The 21,885-nt window shown below is 41.6% G+C and overlaps 1 protein-coding gene across 2 annotated transcripts in view; it reads left to right on the forward strand.

Annotated features, from left to right (window-relative positions):
• The window catches only part of GRIN2B (glutamate ionotropic receptor NMDA type subunit 2B), a 423,927-nt gene that overhangs the window by 107,421 nt on the left and 294,621 nt on the right, over window positions 1-21,885 (forward strand). For both annotated transcript variants that reach the window (XM_045073121.1, XM_013057879.2), the window contains one exon: window positions 17,084-17,512. In XM_045073121.1, the coding sequence (XP_044929056.1) occupies window positions 17,102-17,512 (411 nt within the window). In that variant the 5' untranslated portion in view covers window positions 17,084-17,101. The remainder of the gene's footprint in view (window positions 1-17,083; window positions 17,513-21,885) is intronic.

The following is a 21,885-nucleotide window of genomic DNA, read 5'->3' on the forward strand; positions in this document are numbered from 1 at the left end:
GGAAAGTGGAGGGTTGTGGTTAAATGCTGGGTGGAAACGAAGCCCTCTGGAGAGGCAGGGTGAGGAAAGAAGGAGTGGTCCAGAGAAAGTTAGAGAGTAGAGCAAAAGGCTGCCAGGTGTGGGCTGACTTAGGAGATGCAGAAAGGGCAGGTGGCGGGAGGGATGGGGCAACGGGGAAGAAGCAAATGATATATCTTGTCAACACATCCAGGGACAACTATAACAGCAGAAAAAAAGGAGGCAGCTAGAATTGTTCCCACACGTGTGACTTGTGACTTGTGTCCAGGTAGTTCTAATCAAATGGCGTGGATAAAAGGGTGAAAGCACTCAGAAAGAACTCTAGAAAAGGAAATGTGAAGAAAAAGAGAAGATATGTGAGAAGCAAGGTGAGGCATGAGATGAAGGGGATGGAGTAGGAAAGACAGAATAAGTGAAGATGAGACATTCTTTCTCTCTTTTACACACACATGTGCACACACATCAGCCAGAGTGAGGCCAGAGAGGAGCTGAAAAGTATACAAAGGTGGCCTGAGGATGAAGGGTTTCATCCCTTCGTGAGGTGAGGCTGTGGGGTTTCCGTGAGAGTTTCAACGAGGCTGAAGAGGCTGGTGACAGGAACACACAGAAGAGCTGGGGGAGCAGACTCAGGATGGAGGTGAGGGGAAAGAGGAGTCTGGAGTTCCCGGACAGGTGCAGGCAGTAGCCCAGGGTCGCCATATTTAGCTTCTCGTCACCACAGGGAAACATTCGCGTGGAGAAGAGGACTGTTTCCATGAATACTCTTTCCATCAGGAACTTCCCTGAATGACATTTCATAAGTGCTTCGGTTTCTTAATCCTTATGAAATTGGGGTCTTAACTTCTAACCATGGCACTGTTACCAGGAGGCAGACGTGGACTTTGGGTGCTGTAGTAAGTCAGCCCCGCTGATGTCCCAAACAGCTCTTCAAGGCAGCTGCCGTTTCCTTCGCCTTGGAAGTTGAGAATGAACTGGGTGTAGTGATGGAGGTCTGTCCCTTCCCTTCCTTCCTGTTCTTGTTATCTCCTTTTTTTTTTTTTTTTTTTAAACAAAAAGACTTCCTTTGAGAGAGAAAGAGAGAGCACAAGCAGCAAGCAAGGGCAGGGGCAGAGGGAGAAGCAGACAGCCTGCTGAGCAGGGAGTCCAACATGGGACTCGATCCCAGGACCCTGGCATCATGACCTGAGCTGAAGGCAGACAGATGCTCAACCATCTGAGCCACCCATGCGTGCTTGTATCTCCTTTTGTTGCCACTTTGGCAGTGAGTCTCTAAGCACCTTCGCCGAGCACCCACATTCCTGTGCATATCTTTTCAGCCTTCTCCCCAGACTGCCCTTTCCATGGACTCTAGCTGCTGGCCAGGTCATGCTGTTGCCCATCCCTGACAAGCTTTGTGCCTCCCTCCTTTTCTGCCTTAGTGTCGCCTCACTTGGGTGCCTTCACTCGGGCCCATGTCCTCCTCACCTTATATTCCCTCAGAGCTGCTTCCGGATGAAGTCGTCCTCAGGACTCAAGCTCAGAGCAGTGTTTCCCTGCTTACCTTTCTGCCATGCGTCATTCCAGGGTTGGGGGAACCGGGTGTGTCTTGTCTCCGTGCCCGGGTGCGTGTCCTTGTGGGCAGACGCCAGGCCCAGCCTCCTTGGAACACCTCACTGTGATTCACACCATGGGCCTCAATAAGGATTTGTCGACTCATTGGATTTTTGAGGTGAAAGGGATTGGGGCTCTGGTGTGGGGTTGTAAGTCAGGATCCTGCTCTCAAATTCTAATTTTCTCCCATTTACAGAGATATAATGGGAGATAGCAGAACGTCTTGACCTACATATACTGTGAAATGATCACCACAGAAGCATCTGTCTTATATATGAAAATCTAAGTTAAAATTGGAAAGTCAGAGATACCCTGAGTACACTCCTGGTATGTGGATGTCCAGACCTCTGCCCATGGATTCCGGCATGGCTCGTAATGGAGTTGGGTTAGGCAGGAGCTTCGTTTGGCCTTCGTGGGGCATGGGAAGGAGTGCAGACCGTGCCTGTTGTCCCTGCCATTTCTGTGATGATGGCGGACATGGTAGTTCAGGCCAGATATACATGCTGTTCCAGCAGTATAAAAGTTCCAGATTCAGAGACAGTGGCTATGTGTGTTCTTTAAAACAATATAAAATTTGAAGGGTGACCAACTTGTGACTCCATTATTAGGGTTACAGCAAGGATTCAGACATTTTTTCATTCTTCTTCTGTTTTAACTTCTGCATATTAAGGGAAAAATGCCAAGTGAACTGTCACATATTGACTTGAAGTATCGCCTTTGTGTTTTCTTGTGTTACTGTATTTCTTGGTTTATGCTTTGGCTTATAATTTGTCAGGGGAAATTGATTCTAAAATCCATTTTTTTTTTCCCTTGCAGTGGATTCCAACCAAATCAAAGAGAAAATTAAAAAAAAAAAAAAGATGTTAGGGTTTCATTAACCAGTCTGTTTCTTCAGCAGTGTGAAGTCCCATTTAATGACCACATTTTCGGGTGCCTGGGTGGCTCATTTGGTTAAGCAGCTGCCTTCGGCTCAGGTCATGATCCCAGCGTCCTGGGATCGTGTCCCACATCGGGCTCCTTGCTTGGAGGGGAGCCTGCTTCTCCCTCTGCCTCTGCTGTGCGTGTGCTCTCTCTCTCTGGCAAATAAATAAATAAAATCTTGAAAAAAAAAAAAGAAAAAAGAAAAAAAAATGACCACATTTTCCTTCATGAAAATGTTCTGCCTTTCTCTGGACTGTGCTTTGTAGTCATTCTGAAAATTGCTTGGTGTGTTTTTCTGATTCCCGATTTTTTTTTTTTTTAACATTCCTCACTCTCAAAATGTTCTCTTCTAAAGGCTGTTCTCTTAGAATATTCTACAGATGTTTATCCACCCTTTGCAGAGGGCTGGGCACTTGGAGAGCATTGCTGCTTATGATGCTGCTAACCAGGGCTTGAGCATAAGCAGAAAGCTTTATCAAGAGAGGCTATACTTTATTCTAGTGGGGGGGGGTGGTCGAATCAGATTCTGTTTCTGCTATTTTGAAGCTAAGAGAGGTACCTAAGCATCTCATGGAATGTGGGAGGAATCTGTATTATTTATGATTAGAGCAGGAAACAGATGACACCCTGAATTGGTTTAGTTTGAATTGAGTTAAAAAAATGACTGTTTACCAAGATGTGGACAGTGCATAGAAACTACGAGAAGTAATGCAGTGTCCCAGAGCTAGAAGCAACTTGGTATAGTTCTTACCATCTGCAGTCTCCGAGGAGGAAAGTGGGAGCAATTTCTGGAATCTGGAGAGGGTGCTGTGTGGAGAGAACCATGTGGAGAGAGTCATTTTAGGGAAACTGTGATCTTTAGTCACGTGATACAACCAACCCGTAGCAGACCTGTGGGGAAGGAAGAATGAATGGTAAATGCCCTAGACTGGTCTTTTTGTTCCCCCGAGCTCTAGCTGGTGCACTCCATTGGTCAAACCCAACTAGAAGCCAGACAATGAGGAAGCTTGTTGATGGGCTTCAGACAGGTCTGCCTCCCAAGGCTCCGAGTCAAGAAAAGTAGAGCACTGAGCTTGAGGGGAAAATGGAAGATGGAGGGATTTACAGATTTTTTAAAGCTAGAAGAGACTCAGAGAGCAACCAGCCGTTCTTCCTTGATAAGGAAATAGAGCCACAGAGCGGTTGAGTAATTCTTTCTAAGTCACGTGGCTGGTTGGTGGCAGAATTGTTATTGGGCTTGAGATTCCTGATCTTCAGTTCTGTGTCCCTCTGCTACAGCATTGTTATAGAGTAATCTGAGAGGAAGGGGAAGAGAGGAAGAAGAGGAAGGAAAATTAGAGTCATGTTTCAATTTATGATTAATTCTCTGAGGAGATGCTCAATTCCACACGTGTTGTTAGAGGGATTTAAACAAGGTCAGAGTTCAGTTATGATTGATTGTGTGGTCAACAAATATGTCTATGGATGGTAGTAATAAAACTTGCATTTTATATTAAGGAATATATGAGTATGTCTAGAGTTGGCCTAATACACAGCCAGCTTGAATAGTGTAGCTTTTGTTCCCTATTGATTCCGGCCCTGCTCTTGTGCTTTCTGTGAAGTCTTTTATGGCCTCAGCATCTTGTTTTAAATGTAGGCTCCAAGTGAAGGTGGGATCACATATGGCTGCTGTGTTTCATCAGCAGAATCATCTTAGAGCTCAGAGGCCAAGAGTAAGAGGGCTGATTATGTACATATGCATAAGTCATTCATACAGGCATTGATTCACATAAGTATGTACACATGCAAATAAACACTCAGGTACCTAAGCAATTATCAGCTAACAACTTTGACCTAGGAATGATTCCTATATGGTTTCAAGAAATTGGAAATGGTGTTGGGGTTGGTAGTATTTTCCTTCATGTTATAAGCCTTGGGGAGTGAAAGACCTAAAACAGTGCCTTCATTTCTATGTCAGTATTGCTGGAGACAGGCAATTCATTGTGGTATTCTTAGGTACTCATTCATTGGTTCATTCATGAGCTGTCATCAGTAAATGTTTATTGAGCACCTGCCCTATGCCAGGCACTCTCCTAGGAATGGGAGATAGACAAGGAACATGGACGTGATCTTTGCCTTAACTTCATTAAGGTTTGCTGGAAAGACATCTTACTAGCCAGAGTAGTGAGACTTGGGTTCTCCATGCAGGAAGAATCATTGTTAGTGAGTGATGATGTGAGTGTTTTGATGTCGCTGAAGTTGTTATATTACTTTGCACAAAATTTGATGGTTGTTTGGTGGCTGGTGGGGAGAAGGAGGAAGTAGGTGCTGCCCGGTGGGAGGACTTAAATATTATTTATATTGGATATCAGTTTATTACTTATAGACTAGTTTTTTAGAGAACAATTTTAGTAATATCACTTGACTTTCTAAATTAATACACAGTAAAATTGACTTTAAAAAAATATACAGGCTTGTGATTTTTAAAACACTGGTTTAGATTTATCGGCACAGTTAGGGTATCAGAACTCCCTATTGCTGCCATTTTATAGCCACACCCTCCCCAAACCCTAATATGTTTTGACATGTGACAACCATTGGTATGTTTTCCATTGGTGTCATTTTTAATCTTCCTGAGAATGTTTATATACATGGTATTATGCCATATACAACATTTTAAATCTGACTCTATTCAGTCACTATTTTGCCTTTGAGATTCACCCATGTTGTTGTGTGCCTCAGTAGCTCTCTTTATCATTGGGTAGTGCCTGGCTATTTGTACCATAGTTTATGTACTAATCCACTGAAAGATATATAGATGGTTTTCAGTTTTTGGCAACTCTGAAAAGGTATTGTTTAAACAGTTGCATGCAGTGTTTCGCAGAATAAAAGTTTTCACATTGGTTAGGTAAATACCTTGGAGAGCCAGTCTACACGGTAAACTTGTTCAACATTATTTGAATTCTAAAAACAGTCTTCCAGAGTGTGTACACCATTCATAACCACAGTGATGTATGAGAGTCTCACATGCATTCTATAACCTTGCTAGCCCTTGATATTGATGCTTGAGATATCTATCTACCTGTCTATCCATCCATCCATCCATCCATCCATCCATCTATCCATCCATCCATCTATGCAACTGTGCATCTATCCATCTATCTGTCCATCCCTCCCTTCCTCCCTCCCTCCATCTATCTATCTGACATTCTCATAAGTGTGAGGCTAGGCTAACTTTCTAAAACAACCCATTTCTAAGGTCAATGGATATTGTGGAAGCAAAAGAGGATGGTGTGAGAGAGAGACTCCTTTCTAAGTAATTTGAGGCAAAAGAAAGTCCTTCTCTCCCTCTGAACAGAGTATATTCACATTCAATGAATAAATGTCAGGTACCTACTATTTGCTGGATGCTTTCAAGTAAATTGTTTAATATTCACAACAACTCTGTGAGGTGAGGATAAACACCCCCATTTTTTAATGAAGAAAACGAGGTCTGGATAATTTAAGTTATTGGCTCCCCTCCCCACAAAGTGTCAAATCCAGATTTCAGTTCGAGATCTCTTTGACTTCTAGATCTTTTTTCCTGCGCTTGTGTCAGTATCATTTTATTAGCAGGTATTATACCAAAGTTCACATTCACAGGATCCAAGGGACTGTCTTAGAAAATTCTAAGGCATGTGTAATTAGATTTTAACAGGAAGATAGTACATACTCCTATTATAGCACAGCCCTTAAAAAGTCAAAAATAATACTGAGAATTTAGTGCAGTTCTCTGAAACACTAGAAATGAACTCTGTATGCATAGTATCACTTAAAGCAAAGTTCCATGGGATTCTAACACACTTCTGTGGATGTAAATTTCCATGGCAAACATCAGTGGCTTGCTTTCTTCACTGTGTCATAATACCCTTCTAACTAATATTTTGTTATATATATATATTTTGAAGGATTTATTTATTTATTTACTTACTTATTTATTTGAATGAGGGGGTTGGAGAGAGAGGCAGGGAAGGGCAGAGGGAGAGGGAGAGAGAATCTCCAGCAGACTCCCCTAACCCCACCCCCGAAGTGCAGAGACTGACTCAGGTGAAGCTGGATCTCATGACTTTGAGATCAAGACCTGAGCTGAAATCAAGAGCTGGACACTTAACCAACCATGCCATACAAGCGTCCCATATATTTTGTTATTTTTGTAATTTCGGTGTATTGTTTCTTCCTGATATCCCAGGCAGAATTAGGTGGACTTCTGTGGTGCCCTGGGCATGCTCTATTATAGCTTTTGTCACATCGTACTGTAATTTCCTGCCTTTTTTCTGTCTTGGCCATGATACTGAAGGCTTCTTGTAGATTGTATCACATTCAGTGTTGGATTCACCTTGTAGCATGTTATCTGGCACATAGAAAACATTCAATAAACACTTGTCAAATCAGCCAGTCTTCACCAGAATCCTGTGAAAGCAGCGACGAGTCTCACGTTTTACAGATGAGTGGGCGGAGGGTCAGAGAGGCCAAGAAAACCGACCCAAGATTGCACAGCAAGCTAGCAGCAAGTGTAAAGCATGTGTTTTTAACTCCACAGCTTTCTTCTGCCCAGCACAACACAGCAAGATTCTTGTTGCTTGGTGGCACTGTGGTTTACAGTAGAGGTTTTGTTGATGGTTATAGTGGCTGGAATATACTGAAGCAGTGGAGCAGGTCACCTTGGGGGACTTGGACATGGCCATTTTCAACACCCATTACTTAGGTCTTTTTTTTTTTAACACAGGTTATTTATTTGTACCTGAGAACACCAGTGTTTCTTGGTAAGTGTCTATAGGTCTAGAGCCCAGCCCCATCCCTGGCTCACAGTTGCCCTCCTGATATCTTCCTTTGACCTCCTTCCCAGTTGAGATTTTCCTGCTGCTCTGTCCTGTGCTTCTCTTTTTGTCATCCATCACCCATTTGCACTGCTCATCCCCCTCCTCCTTAATAGTCAGTGACAAGCCAATAATTTTTATTAACACTTGGAAATGCTATTTTGCTGTTAAACCAATATATGCAATTGCCCTAATCAGCTGCCAAATGGTAGTCATCAGAATCAGGTTTCAAAAGGTTTGGATTTCAGCAGGGCTGCCCACACTGTCCTTTGAGGCATATGAATTAATTATAATTAAGAACCATGTGCAGATGTTAGAAGAGAAACTTTGAACAATTTTGGTGTCTGCTCTTGCAGAATATTAAAGGGGGAAAAAAAACCCATGAATGAACTGTTGCTGGTGAGAGTACAGATAATCATCTACGTTTGTATTACACATTTCTATTAAAATGCACACACAGAAAGTGATCTATAATCCTTTGTTAGTTATCTGTGCAACCCTTGTGTTAAGAACTTGGGTGACAGTAGAAGCAATCCTTCTGCTTTGTACATAAAGCAGGAAGGAACAGCTCAGATCAAAAAGCCCAGATTTAGCCACTGGAAGTGTTGTAGGACAAGGAAAGTGCTCAGATGGTAGGTCGGCTTGGACCAAATAAGAACAAGAAGGCTCTTATTCAGCAGAAGTCCTAAGAAAGAAAATTTATCTGCCAAGGAATTCAGTGCGACATTAGTCCTTTGCAGTGATGAGGGTGTCTTCACACAGGGGTTAAAAGGACTGGCGGTCTTTGGAAAGGGCATTCTTGCCTGCGTTGTTTAAGAGGACTTAATGGTTCATCTGCTGGGTCACGGGTTTACCTCTATGTTTTCCCTCTCTCATCTGTCTTGCTCTTCTCTGATAAAACACTTTCCCAGTAGCAAGTTAACTAAGTCCCTGTTTTCTTTGATTTTCTATAATCATTGTGGCTATGGTATGTTGAAATGCATTTGGGGTTGGTTCTGCACAGGAGTGTCTTTAGATAAGTACATACCCTAACAGGACTGTTTATTGGCATGCTGGTCACTACATTAAAAATGGATTCAGTATGCTCATGGGATATTTAGGTAGACTTTTCTTTCATCACCAGATTCATGAGTACAGAGTCTTAGCACCTGCCCCCACTGCCCAAACTACCAGGATTTCTTACTGGGTTCCTTTCTGAAGAAAGGGCAGGGTCTATAGAGTTCAGAAGCTCTAAGAGCATAGTGATTGATGGTAATAGTGTGAGATTGAAGGAAACAACAATGCAGAGGGAATAATAATGCAGAGAGAAATTTTAGGTTTAAGCCAACTGAAATCAAAGATTCATGCCTTTTATATGTTATTTCTACAGATTTAGATGATGTTTAGATGATAGTTAGCAGACCCTAAATGCATTTGGAGGATTGAAATTGGGTTTCCAAATGACCTGAATATATAGACAGCATTGTAATTCATTTGCTAGAAGTATATATTGGTTTTGTATTTCAGAATAGCATTAGATAGTACATGTTTGACATCTGTGATATTCACACTTTCTGTATCAGATGGTTGGTGAACACATTTATTTCCTGAGCTAAGCATTCTGAGTCAAAAGTACCTTTTTGGTTCAGCATTTTCTCTGCTCCTCTAAATTTGAATTTAGAAAATACGACTCAAAATTGACTTGGAACTTAAATTTAATTTATGTTAATTAAAAAATTTGATTTTGGATCTGTTCTGCAGAGTAGAGTTAATCATACTTCTTTGTTCATAGCACACTTTTATTACTGGCTCAGATAAGGACATCTTATATAATTAATTAGTTATTTCCATACCTTTATCTTCCATATACATTTTAGAATAAGTTAAAAAAATCCTTTAAAAATCTTGCCTTTAAATTTTGATAGGATTGACTTGAAGTTATAGATTAATTAGGGAGAAAACAGAACTCTGTAATAGTGTAATCACATCAGTGAATGAGGTATATGATTACATTGTTCAAGCCTTTTTTTCATACCCCTGAAAAGAGTTTCAAATGTTCTCTCCAGAGTTCCTATGTATTCTTTGTTAATTCCTAAATAGTTTAGATTTTCTTTTGCTGTTATGACTATCATGTTTTCTAGTTGGTTAAAAGAGAGCTGTTGATGTTTTCTAAGAGTATTGTTTATCCAGCAATCATACCCTACCCTTATTAAAAATAATAGTTTTTAAATTCTATTGGATTATCTAGTAAAGAATCATCATATCTTTATATAATGCTAATTTATTTTTCTTTCCTTCTTATTCTTCAAAACTTTTGTTTTCTGGGTGCCTGGGTGGCTCAGTTGTTTTCAGCTGGTGTCATGATCTTGAAGCCATGAAATTGAGCCCTGGGTCAGGCTTCACAAACAATGGAGAATCTGCTTGAGATTCTCTCTCCCTCTCCTTCTGCCCCTCCCCTCACTCACACACACACACTCTCTCTCTCTCTTTAAAATAAATAAATCTTAAAAACAACAACAACAACAAAAAACCCTTTTGTTTTCTTGACTTCTTTTATTACCAAAATTTCTAGTAGTAGTGATAGCACTAACCTTGTTTTTTCCTGAATGCCAAAACAAATATGATCAAGTCTTTAGTATATTTTTGTACCAGGTAAAGATTGATGATCTTCTCCATTTCCTAGTATCAAAGAATTTTTTAAAAACATACACTAACATTTATATTATAAATAGATTTTTCCCTTAATCAAGTGTGTTTCCATCATTTTTTTTTTGAGATAGTCATGTAAATATCTCCCTTAATCCATTAAGGTGGTAAATTATTTTGGTTTATATTTTGAAGTTAAGCCATCCTTACATTCCTGGTATAAACCCACTTGATTATGATTATGATCATTTTTATTTTTTTATTTTAATTTTTTTAAAAGATTTTATTTATTTGAGAGAGAGAGAGAGAGCAAGCACAAGCATGGAGAGGGGCAGAAGGAAAAGCAGACACCCCACTGAATGGGGAGCCTTATGTGGGACTTGATTCCAGGACCCAGGGATCATGACCTGAGTCAAAGGCAGACACTTAACCAATGAGCCACCCAGCCACCCTGATTATTATTATTATTAAAATATACTATTTTTTTTTGTTTAGCTAATATTTTCTTTGGAATTTTTTTTTTAACCTTTATGTTTATAAGTGAAAGATGATAATCTTTTCTTGTACTTTATCTGGATTTAGAACTAAACTTCCTTTGTTTTTCTATTTTGTTCAACTTACAAGAACAAGGCTCTCCACTTCTTACTTAAAAGTTTGGTAGGCCTCTGGGCATCTGGGTGGCTCATCAGTTAAACTTCCAACTTTTGATTGTGGCTCAGGTCATGATCTCAGAGTCATGAGATCATGCCCGTAAGGCCCCATGCTCAGCATGTGGTGTGTTTGGGATTCTCTCTCTCCCTCTCTCCTGGCTCCTCTGCCTCTTTGTTCACTCTCTCTCTAAAATACATAAATATAATTATTTAAAAAAAAAGCTTGGTAGTCCTCATCTATAAAACCATGCATACCTGTTCTTATTTTGGCAAAGGCTGAGTGCGTGGATGGTAGACTGGTTTTGGAAAATTATAACTGGGAGACTTTAATAACCATTTTATTTTCTTTAATGATTATTAGTGTATTCAAATTTTCTATATCTTCTTGAACCTTCTTTTGCTTTTTTTTATTAGGTATTTATACATTAAGTTTAAAAGCAATTCATTTTCATAATATACTTTTATTACTTTCAATGTTCCATCATACACACACACACACATTGTCCCCTTTTCATTGTCAATTTAATTTACATTTTCTCTCTATTTTCTGTGATTTGTCTTGTTCAGAACTTTGTCTATGATAGTCTTTTAAGCAATTAGTTTTTGGTTTTGTTTTTTCTTACATTTACCTTGTGTTTCATTAATTTATGCTTTTATCTTTATTATTTAATTTCTCCCTAAGGTTGATTCAGGTAATTGTTAATTATTTTTCATTTTATGTTTTATTTTAAATATTTAAAGGCATAGACTTCTCTGTCAATTGTTTTAATTGTGCTCTAGAAATTTTGATATTTAATGTTTCCATTGTTACTCTGTTCAAAGAACTTTTTAGTTTCTTGTAATTTCTTCTGTCACTTTAGAGTTACTTGGTTCTAAGTTTTAAAAAGGTTTTTGGATATGTGATTTTTTTTTTAGCTACCTTTATTTTTAAATTTTTTTAAATTTTTATTTATTTTTAAAATTTCTTTTCAGTGTTCCAGAATTCATTGTTTATGCACCTCATTGGGTGCTCCATGCAATACGTGCCCTCCTTAATACCCACCACCAGGCTCATGCCACCTCCCAACCCCTCCCCTCCAAAACCTTCAGTTAGTTCCTCAGAGTCCATAGTAATTTAGTCATGTTATAGAAAAATGGCAGTTGTTTCATATTGATTCTTTAGAATTTATTGAGTCATTTTCGTAAACTTAATATTTTCCATGTACTTCAAAAGAATATATATTCTGTATTGTACATGCTTATCTGGATTTCTGAACTAGTACAAGCTTATGACTCAGGCTTTTTTTTTGTTGTTGTTGTTTTTCTTTTTTTTTGTTTGTTTGTTTGTTTGTTTTTGTTTTTGAGGCAAACAGCGAGAGGTGGGGCAGGAGGAGAGGGAGAGGGAGAGAGAATCTGAAAGCAGGCTCCATGCCCGGCTGGGAGCCTGGTTCGGAGTTTGATCTCACAACCCCAAGATCATGATCTGAGCCAGAGTCAAGAGTCTGATACTTAACTCACTGAGCCATCCAGGCGCCCCTCAGGCTTTGTGTTTTTGATCATTTATGTCATTGCTTATAGTTTGTCTGTTGGATTTATCTGTTTCTCCCCAGGTATTTTAGCTCCTACCTCACACATGTTAAGCCTAGATGTTAAGATTCTGGTATGATTACGATTATTGTAACATTTTGGTACCTGTATGTGACATCTCTCATTGTCCCTTCTAATATTTTCACATTTGGACTGTATCTTGGTATTAAAATTTTGATAGCTATTCCCACCTCCAGGAAGGTTATACTCATTTACGCTTCACTTGACTTACACTGTGTGAGACTCCTTGTTTCCCCACACTCCCTAATATTATGAATTCTAAGGCCTGTTTTTATTGGTAGCTTGGGAAACTGGACCTGATGCCTAGTTCTGGCACTTACAATCTTCATTTCTCTCACTGCAAGTCATATTCTAATCACAGTCTCCTTAATTGGTTCACTCCAAACAGCATGGTCCTGACTGCATTACGGGATGGTGCTTGGAAATTTGAGTTAATCATCTATTAAATCACATTTTATCCTTCCTGTTGGTGTTGCCCCAGGACTCAGTTTTCTCTGGGGACAGGATTGGCCCAGATCCTCTCTCAGACGTATTTTCCCTTGGAGTTGCTGTGGGCCAAGTGTGGATTGGTTCCTGCTGTAGTTACTGTGTCCCAGCTGGAGGCACAAACCACAGCTGCTGTGGTCTTCTGTTTGTCAGACATCTGGTGACCCCTCGCCTTGTGCCTCAGGGAGCAGAGGGACCGGAACTGGGTAGTCATGTCTCCAGTCCTGCCCCTTTGCTGTTGGTTCTGCCTGTGCACCCCAGTGCCTGATTTCTGGCTATCATGGTCTGGGGGTGACGAGCTCCCCATTACTGACCTTGGCCTGAATGACTCTGAAATTTTGCTTCACTTGACTGATAAGCCAAGTGCAGCCAAGTAATCGAGCTGAGCTTGCTGCTACCCTGACGCCATTATGGGGCATGTTGTTCCGGGAGTTATATCTGTCCAGGAGCTAATCTGTCTTGCCCCCTGTGACATTCTTCTTAACATTCCTCTCAGCCTCAGCCTGCCTTTCTCTTACCCCGCCTCCCACATGCTGACTTTCTGCTTTTACAAACAGCTAGTCTCCTTGAACAACTTCTGTAGAAACTTAAAGGTAATATCCTTTGCATCTGTAGAGTACTTTCTATTCTTCAAAGCACTCCCATATACATTCTGCCATTTGATCCTCACAAGACCTCTTCCAGGTATTTAGGTTAGGGATATATCCTGACTTCCCTGCCGAGGACATGGTGACAGGATTGGGCGACTGGTTCATCCTCAGAGGCTTAGTTCATGCGGACCTGATGCCACAGTGCAGTTGGGTGTTGGTTGGTGATTTTGTTCATTCATTCATTCCTGTTTTCTTTTATTCATACACTCTTATTATATTGAGAGGCAGCAGAAAGGGAAGAGCAAGGGTTTGGGGACAGACACGTTTTAATACCACCCCTTTTCAGTGGTGTGAACTTTGTCGGGTACTTAACCTCTCAGAAGATCAGGTTCCTCCTTTATAATATAGGGGAAAAGTGTGACTTATGGTGTTTATATGTGATTTATTAATACATGAAAGTTAGCTGGCAGTAATAGAGTCTGGCATATGGTAAGTTACAGGTCAAATGTTACTATAAATACATCATATATAAAGTAGGTTATTACTATAGATAAAAATGGTCAAATGTGGACAGTTTTATAATGGTAGAAATTCAGTGGCTTATGTTTGTTGAGTCCTTCCCTATGGTCTGTGAAGCCCTGCTAGACTCCAGGCATGCCAACAGAAATGAGAAGGGGTGTTTGTGTGTATCTTCTCTTAGACTGTGGAGGGTAGAGCCTGGGCCTCTTCCATCCCCCACACCAAGAGCAATGTCTGCCAGGTGGTCAGGGCTCCATAAATGCTGACTAAGCCTAATAGCCCCTACTTGCAAGGAGAATACCAGCTAGTTAAGATAGGCAGTTACGTGCAGTCACATAATTATATAATTACAATAAGCAGGTATTTAAAAACATGCAGGCTATCGTGAGAGCCCGGAGACGACAGCACTCAGTTCTTCCAAGGGAGAGGGAAGTCTGGTGGAGGGTTGGGGGCAAAGCAGCATCGAGCAGCTCCATCAAGACTCACTGTGGTCTGTCTCAGGAAAGGAGCAGAAGCACTTTGCTTACCTTGGACAGAAATGGACAGCATGCTTTCTCTCAACTGACCCCCTCCGAAGGTGCGAAATTGAGTTTGTATTCAAAGCAGCTTCTCTGTTTGTCTCACTGCCCCTGTGTTGCTGGTATCTGCTTTAATGTATTGCTTTGTAAAGTGCTCTGCTCTGTCCTGAGTATAAAAGCAATGCACTGTAAAACCAGGTTCTATTCTTTGGGCATCACATCTAGCCATTGCATAACCAAGTCTGATATATTGTGTGAGAAGAAATAGAAGAAACCAAGAGATATTTCAAAAAGAGCAAATAAAACACCAAAATGGGAGTGGAGAGAGTGTAGAGTGCATTCAAGTTAATAAACTGTCATGGCAGAGTAGACCACTTTTCAATGTGAGGGAATCTGATTTAGGGACTTGTCACTGTAGGGCAGAATATTATTGGAATGAAGTTAGCTGCTGGTTTTGCCAAATTCAGGATCTTTTGGTTGTCCTTGAGAGACAGTCTCTGGAATCGAACAGATTATTCTTATAATTATTATTTTGCGAATAGCTCTTTGAGGTGCTCAGCCTCTCTCTCTTCCCCAAATGTTTAGTGCCGCTCACCCCCGTACAGCATTGCTTTGCTTTAAACTCCAGGATGAAGATTGTGTGCCCTGGACCTCTTGCTAGGTTGGATACAGTTCATCAGCCTGGGTTTCCAGGGCTCACAGAGCCTGGAGAACTGTCAGGAGTGAGCTGTGCTCAGGTGAGAACCACTGAACTACTTGTCTTGTTGAGAAGCGATAGACGATCAATACAGCTCTCCTTCTTGGCAGTGTGGAAGGATGAGCACCACAGCAAGAGTTCCAAAATCTTTTCTGCCAAGAACTGGATTGGATTTTGTGCTTTTTGAGCCACAAAATGTCCCCAGCCTCTCACGCCTGAATCCTTAATGCCCTTTGCAGTCAGTCTGCTCAGACCGATGCTTCTTTATCTTTCTTTTCAATATCCTCATTGTTTTCTTTCTGTTGGTTGAACTCTCAAACTCTCAAAGTTTTTAGATCTCTGGTATCTTACCTTTTCTGTCAAGCAAGTAGGATGTATTAAGCCACACTTTCATCCTTGATCTTTGTAGAAGAATGAGAATCCTGACTTCTGATTTTGGGTACAGTTTGTAGAATATTTCCTTGGAGAACAAAAATGCTATATTTACGTATTGGCATGCTGGTATTATAATATTACTGACCTTGGGAAAATTACATAACTGTTTTGAGCTTCAGTTTCACCATTTGAGAAATGGGGATAAAGGTGACTAATTTATAGGATTTCTATGAGGAACGAAGAGATTGCTTATAAGGAAATGCCTAACACAGGGCACAGACTATAACAGATGTGCCATAATGATTACTTAAAACAAGTCAAAACAATGTAAGTGGGGTGAGTTCTATTTAAATAAGAAGAGCCCTTGGGGGATGGCAAGAAATGTAAAGAGAAATGACCAAGCTCTGTAGGGAGCCGTGTCCTCAGTCTGGTGTACGGTGTAAGATTTAGGGGTATACGGGGAAGCAAAAGGCAGGAGTATGTTGTGGGTAAACAGTGGTGAATTTGTGCAAACATGGAGTCAGTCATCTTAAGGAAGTTGCTGCTATAGGACGCCGTGGAAAATTCTTGTAACGTGGCTGTAACATTACTAGATATCAGTAGTATTTGTCCACATCACTGTAGTTTGATATAACAATTCACAATAAAACTATTCCTTATAGGGGTCCCTGGGCATCTGACTCTTGTTCTCAGCTCAGGTCTTGATCTCACAGTCATGAATTTAAGCCTACTTAAAAACAAAAAAACAAAAAGCAAAAATCCTATTCCTTGTGATAATAGACTATAATAGACCCAAAAAAATGACAATGGAGAGGCAGTGTGGCATAATGCAATGGAATGCAAATTGGCTGAAAAGCCAGAAGATCTGGATTCATGTCTGTTTCACTTAATTGGTACACAGCATTGGACTTTATAGCTTCTTTGAGCCTTAACTTTAACATCTGTGAAAGGGGAATGATAATATCTTTTTTTTTTCCCTTGTTGGTAATTGTTAGGCTCCATTGAGATGTTTTTTAAAGTACTGTCTATGTATTGGTTTTATGTGTTTCTTGTTTTTTTGTTTGTTTGTTTTGTTTTGTTTTAGTAGTTGTAAAAGTCAGTTACTTAGAGTTGTTGAAGAATCTTCAGGCTCTTGTCCTCTTTGAGGTGAGCATAGAGTAAAGGGGCTTATGTTTCTGTAGCTCCCCATTGCTGGCTTATCCAGACCATGTTTTGTTCCTAGCCTCTGCTGAGTCCATTTTGCTGCTCATTTGCCTGGTCTATGCCATTCCCTTGGCCCAAGAGCAATTCAAGGATGGGTTGTGGTAGAAGTGCCAGGGATCCCATAGCACTAGCGAGACCCCTTCTTGGAGATTCCTGCATTTGTGCCCTTGGCATGATTGCCTGGACCCCTTGTGTCCTCTTTCCCTCTTTTGCCTCTGTTTGCTGCTGATGCCCATAGCAGTAGCTTTCATGGTTTTGCTTAAAGATTCCTGATGCTTTTGAAAGCTTCGTTTTCTTTCTTCCATTTTGCCTAGCCGACAGGAGAGATCGGACACTAGGCTTGAAGACAGACATGGGGTATGATGATCAGAGAAAGGAGATCAGGCCCTTGACTTGCAGTATCCAGCCCCTAACAAGATAGGTCATGGAGTGGGGTCATAATGTAACCATTCTCTCTTTGCGTTTTCAGGGAGTCGACGAGTTGAAGATGAAGCTCAGAGCAGAGTGCTGTTCTCCCAAGTTCTGGTTGGTGTTGGCTGTCCTGGCCGTGTCAGGCAGCAGGGCTCGTTCTCAGAAGAGCCCCCCCAGCATTGGCATCGCTGTCATCCTCGTGGGCACTTCCGACGAGGTGGCCATCAAGGATGCCCACGAGAAAGATGACTTCCACCATCTTTCCGTGGTCCCCCGTGTGGAGCTGGTAGCCATGAATGAGACAGACCCAAAGAGCATCATCACTCGCATCTGTGATCTCATGTCTGACCGGAAGATCCAGGGCGTGGTGTTTGCGGACGACACAGATCAGGAGGCCATCGCCCAGATCCTTGACTTCATTTCAGCTCAGACTCTCACCCCCATCCTGGGCATCCACGGAGGCTCCTCTATGATAATGGCAGATAAGGTAAGAGAGAGTGATGGGGGTGGGGCAGGGGGAGGGTTTTGTCAAGAACTGAACTGCGCCTCTGTTTGAATGCAAAACTTCTAAGAGATGGAATGGAACTAGAATGCGCTGAATCAGTAGGTAGATCAGGAATTAGTCCCTTCCTTCAGAGATGAAAGTGAGAAGGGACAGGTATTCAGAACTCCTGTAGTCTTGAACAGGGTCCATGTGCTCTTAAATGGACTCCCTGAAATGACGACGAGAGGTTGAAGCTCATAGTTGTGTGGTACATTTTCTTCAAATATGTGCATGCGTAGCTCCTTTAAACCTTTAAAGTAAGGCGTGCTCTATTCTTTCCTGGAAACACATATTACTCCCCCACCCTCCCCTACCCCCTGCGGCTCCAAGCCTATTAAAAGAAAAATTCCTTGAGGCAGGTTATTTGTTTCCTTGAAGATACAGATGTCATAGAGAAGTACTCCTTACTAAGTTGTCTGTGCATGTCACACGTCGATCTACACCCCAGAGTGGATTTTATTCCATGGAACCAGTAGCAGCTGCATTTTCTCCATGCTTAGAATTGAAGGCAGTGGTCCTTACCCTTGGTGACCCATTGGGTCCCTTGAGGAGCTTTCAACACTGGGGATGCCTGGGGCGCACGCACACCCAGAGATTCTGAGTGCTGGCCCGCCGTGCAGCCCGGATGGCCGGCTCCTTGAAAGCTTCTTGCATGATTCCAGTATGTGGTTAAGGTTGAGCCCCGCAGCTTCGTGGCCTCAAAGAAATTGTATAGTCTTCTGCGTGAATGTTAGGCTAACTGTTCTCTGACAAGCTCATGAGCGTCTGACCGTGATGCTTATTCTCTAATTGCAGAAGGTGTTTTGTTTGTGGTTTTATTTTGTTCTTCCTTTAAAAAAAAAAAATTATTCAGAGATTTCCTTCATTGATTGTTGCTCACTGCTTAGGTGCAGTGCTCCTCCTATAGACCTTGTCCTTTGCAGTTATCATGTCTTAGAATGATTCATTTCACTCCAATTGTGGGATTTATTGCTTCTCATCACTTGGTCTCTATCTTTGCATTGTCCTCTTCTACTTCTTATCGTCACTTCCAGAACTGTAGTTTTGTACTTAAAGGACATGCAGTGGGGTCACTGATGTTTGTAAACACCGCAAAAGCTAGGGCAAACAGGGCAAGAGTGCTCCTTGGCCAGTTGAGAACCACTACTGTGCGGGGTTTAGCCGGCTCCAGCAACCGCGTGCGATCACTACCGCCATCTGTCGGCCACGGGCAGAGATGACGCGCTTCTGTTAGGGAGCTGCCTTTATTCAATCTAGGAAAGGTCAAGTGGAAGTCTTCAAAGGAGGGGCCACCGTTGCACATGAGAAAGGTATGCTTCCATTCACCTGGGCAAAGGTAAATGTGTTAGAAAAGAAATTCTGGTACTAGAAGTCCATGCTGGGGGACATGGTATAAACTAAACCAGAATGGAAAATAGAGACCAACAGTGACAAACCCATTGAGCTTTTGCTTAGGATAGATTTTTTTTTTTTTTTTTTTCTTCTTAACATCATTGTCCTCAGCTGATGATGTTATTTTCACAGTGGTATTTTGAGGGCACGATGTTGCACTGAAAGAAGGCCAAGGTGGATGAGCCAAATTTTTTGAATCATAAAGAAGTGCATGCTTATGTTGAGAGCACGAAAGGTGAAAATGATTTTTTTTTCTTTTTTTTTGGTTATGCGGGCTATGGTGCAACTTCCATTATTTTAGCACTCCCGCCTTCCTGCCCCCATAGGAAAGGTTACTGGCTACACTGGTTAGTTGTTTCTCTGTTGTGCCTCTTACGAATATGTAATGACAATATCATCATATGGGGTAAGCTGCAGACCATGTGGAGGGGCTGAGCTCTTTTTGTTCATTGATTCGTTCTAGGTGCTTTCGTGTTTACTGTGTGCTCAAGTACATAGCACTTTGCGTGTATAGTCTTATTTTTTTTAAAAAGATTTTATTTATTTATTTGACAGACAGAAATCACAAGCAGGCAGAGAGGCAGGCAGAGAGAGAGAGGGGGAAGCAGGCTCCTGGCTGAGCGGAGACCCCCATGAGGGGCTCAATCCCAGGACCCTGGGCTCATGACCTGAGCAGAAGGCAGAGGCTTTATTTATATATTTTTAAGATTTTATTTATTTATTTGACAGATCACAAGTTGGCAGAGAGGCAGGCAGAGAGACAGAGAGGCAGCTCTCTGCCTAGCAGAGAGCCTGATGCAGGGCCCGATCCCAGGACCCTGGGCTCATGACCTGAGCCGAAGGCAGAGGCTTTAATCCACCGAGCCACCAGGCGCCCAGTGTGTATTGTCTTATTTAATACTCTTATAACTCAGCAATCTAAGTGATATTATTTAACTCCTTTTGACAGAAGGGGAAATTGAAGTTCAGAGTGATGAAAAAACCATAGTCAAAGTGAGGTAGCTAGTAACTGGCAGCCAAGACGTCAACACTGATTGCTGGCTCCAAAGGCACATGCTCTCTTGCCTCTCCAGAAAAAGGCAAGGCTCGTCAGGGTCTCATGTACCTTTCTATTCTCTACTTTGTCCTTCCCTATATAGCGCCGTGGTAGATATTACCTGACTAAAATTCATCTATCACTTGATTCATAATGGCAGAACTGGGATCTGAGGAGAGAAGTAATGAAGAGATGAGACGGCGTCGTGCTTGGATGCAGCCTGAGTCCACAGTGGACCTTTTGGTTCCTACTTCTGGGGGTTAAAGGGAGGACTGAAAGCAGTGAGGTGATGGTAAGGAGATCCCTCTCTGGTCTCTTAAACCTCCCGCCATGGCAGCCACACCCAAATATTCCATCTTCTCTTTTTCTTTTTAGTGGTTTTTAGGCAATTTCCTAAAATAGTCTAAAAAATATGTAACTGACTTCTAACCTGAAAAGATTTCTAAAACGTGGGTAGAAAGAAGAAAAGGAAGAAAGAAGGAGGTCCTGAATACCACAGAAACTGGAGAGTGGATGGAAGGCTCATCCCTGAGGGGTCAGACACCTGAATGGGCTAGAAACTGCTGAGGAGGGTGAGCAGGGGACCGCCCCCCCTCCGGCTGAGCAGGCAGCAGCGCCAAGATGCCTGGGATGCCCTCCCCCCAGAGGGACATCTGCAGGGTTAAGGGATTTGCATGAAGGCAAATAAAAAGAGTCCCCCAGATCTCAGAGAAATAAGCTTTTGGGGCAAGTTTCAAAAATAAAACATCTCAAGTTCTAAGGCCAGTTTTGTTTTATTTTTTTTTTAAATAGAAGTTTATTTTTAAGTACCATGAACATATTTTACAAACCTAGAACGAGGACACGGAATTGGACAACTATGAATCAACTGTGCGGCCACAGGACAAAACATTTTAAAAAGGAACTGATGCAAAAAATCCAAGAAATGCAGCTTTGCCACGGCCTAGTCTTTGAGGTACAGGTACCATCTGAAGGATGATAAAAAAGCCTTTCCTTTTGCTTCCCCCTTCTGGAAGATAGGTAATTGCCATGCCATTTTACCTCAGTTTTGTTGTTAGTTCGTCCAAGTAAAGCCCATTTACTAAGTGTTCTTGTGGACGGTTATATTGTAGGAATAAAGCCCCAATGGAAGGAGTTCATAATGGAAGAAAACACGGATATGAAGATTTTTGACCGGGGCGCGTGGGTGGCTCAGTGGGTTAAAGCCTCTGTCTTCGGTTCAGGTCATGATCTCAGGCTCCTGGGATCGAGCCCTGCATCGGGCTCTCTGCTCGGCGGGGAGCCTGCTTCGCTCTCTCTCTCTCTGCCTGCCTCTCTGCCTCCTTGTGATCTCTGTCTGTTAAATAAATAAATAAATAAAATCTTAACAACAACAAAAAAAAGACTTTGACCAAAGTAGAGAGAAACACAAATTCAGCATGTGGTCAGATAGCCTTGTACTCAGTTGTTTTTTTGTTTTGTTTTTTGCATATGCTAATTAATGAGTACAAACATTAATGAGTGTCTACTTTCCTAATGAGGAAATGTACTCTATACCATGGTGGAAAAAAAGCATGGGAGCTAGAAGAGTAGAGCTGTTAGAAGTTCTGAATTTGCAATCAGAGCTTGTGTTAGCCATCACCTCTAGATGTGGGAATCTGGACTACTCCAGCCACTCACTCTAAATATTGATCTCCTTGCCTGTATAGAGGGGACCATAATACATATTATAGGGTGGTTGAAGAGAGAAAATACATAGCAAATGCTTCACTATGTGTCCAGCACAGCATTCTCCTGGCTAAGCTGAAGGTCATATGGAACAATTTGAAGAAAGGGAAGTTCGATGATACATGAAAAGAGTGGGAATTGAATAGAGTCCTGGCCAATTGTCGAGATACTTCTGAACTGG

The sequence above is a fragment of the Mustela putorius genome, unplaced genomic scaffold (genome assembly GCF_011764305.1).
Source record: "Mustela putorius furo isolate JIRA1106 unplaced genomic scaffold, ASM1176430v1.1 tig00537227_pilon_pilon_pilon, whole genome shotgun sequence".
In the NCBI taxonomy this organism is placed as follows: Eukaryota; Metazoa; Chordata; class Mammalia; order Carnivora; family Mustelidae; genus Mustela; species Mustela putorius.